At 32.3% G+C, this 837-nt stretch overlaps 1 protein-coding gene across 1 annotated transcript in view; it reads left to right on the forward strand.

The window, feature by feature from the left end:
- Positions 341-837, forward strand: part of LOC107616647 (putative serine carboxypeptidase-like 23) — a 4,764-nt gene continuing 4,267 nt past the window's right edge. The window contains exon 1 of the mRNA XM_016318603.2: positions 341-777. Within this exon, the coding sequence (XP_016174089.1) occupies positions 372-777 (406 nt within the window). The 5' untranslated portion in view covers positions 341-371. The remainder of the gene's footprint in view (positions 778-837) is intronic.

The raw sequence follows: 837 nt of genomic DNA on the forward strand, positions 1-837 counted from the left end.
GTTTTTTATACTATTAAAATTTAAGATTTAGAATTTTTTTAATTTAAGATTTAAGATAATCAACAATATATTTTTTTGACATTGCGATTAAAATTATGTTTGTTGGGCAAGTGTTGGTAGTATAGTATTGTTAGTTGGTTAATTAATTAGATAAAAGAGGTTCGTTTTCAAATTTTTAATTCTCTCCTTCAGCCCATAACCTTTTTTTTCTGTCTTTCTTTTTTTCTTCTCCCTTGTTTCTTTCACAAGGTTACAAGCATAACATTTGCCAATGGACATTGGTAGTGCTGTCACTTTGATCTATAAATATCCAAACACAATTCAACACAAAAATAACCACACAGCCAACTAAGTTGTTTGTTGTGAACAAGATGAAGAACACTTTTGCTCTTTGTTCTTATTTACTCCTCCTTGTTACCCTTTTGGGTCTAGTATTCTCAAATTGCAAAGCCAACCAAGTTGATAACCTTGATGAGTTGATTAATTCAAGAAGCTCAGAGAATCCTCCTAAGACTCTTTCTTGGACAAAAGAAGATGCATACATACCAAAATATTATTATACTTCTTCTATTGATCCATCTCCATCACAAGAGGAGCAAAAGTTGGCTGATAAAATAACTGCATTGCCAGGTCAACCATATTATGGGTCAAATTTTGACCAATATGCAGGGTATGTTACTGTTGATCCAAATGCTGGGAGAGATCTTTTCTATTATTTTGTGGAGTCTCCAGCTAATTTCTCTCAGTACAACCCTTTGGTTTTGTGGCTCAATGGAGGTATTTTAAAATAGGATGAAATATTCTCTCTAAATTGTTTGTTGATAACCTCTCTGTTTT

This window comes from Arachis ipaensis, chromosome B01, assembly GCF_000816755.2.
Source record: "Arachis ipaensis cultivar K30076 chromosome B01, Araip1.1, whole genome shotgun sequence".
In the NCBI taxonomy this organism is placed as follows: domain Eukaryota; kingdom Viridiplantae; phylum Streptophyta; class Magnoliopsida; order Fabales; family Fabaceae; genus Arachis; species Arachis ipaensis.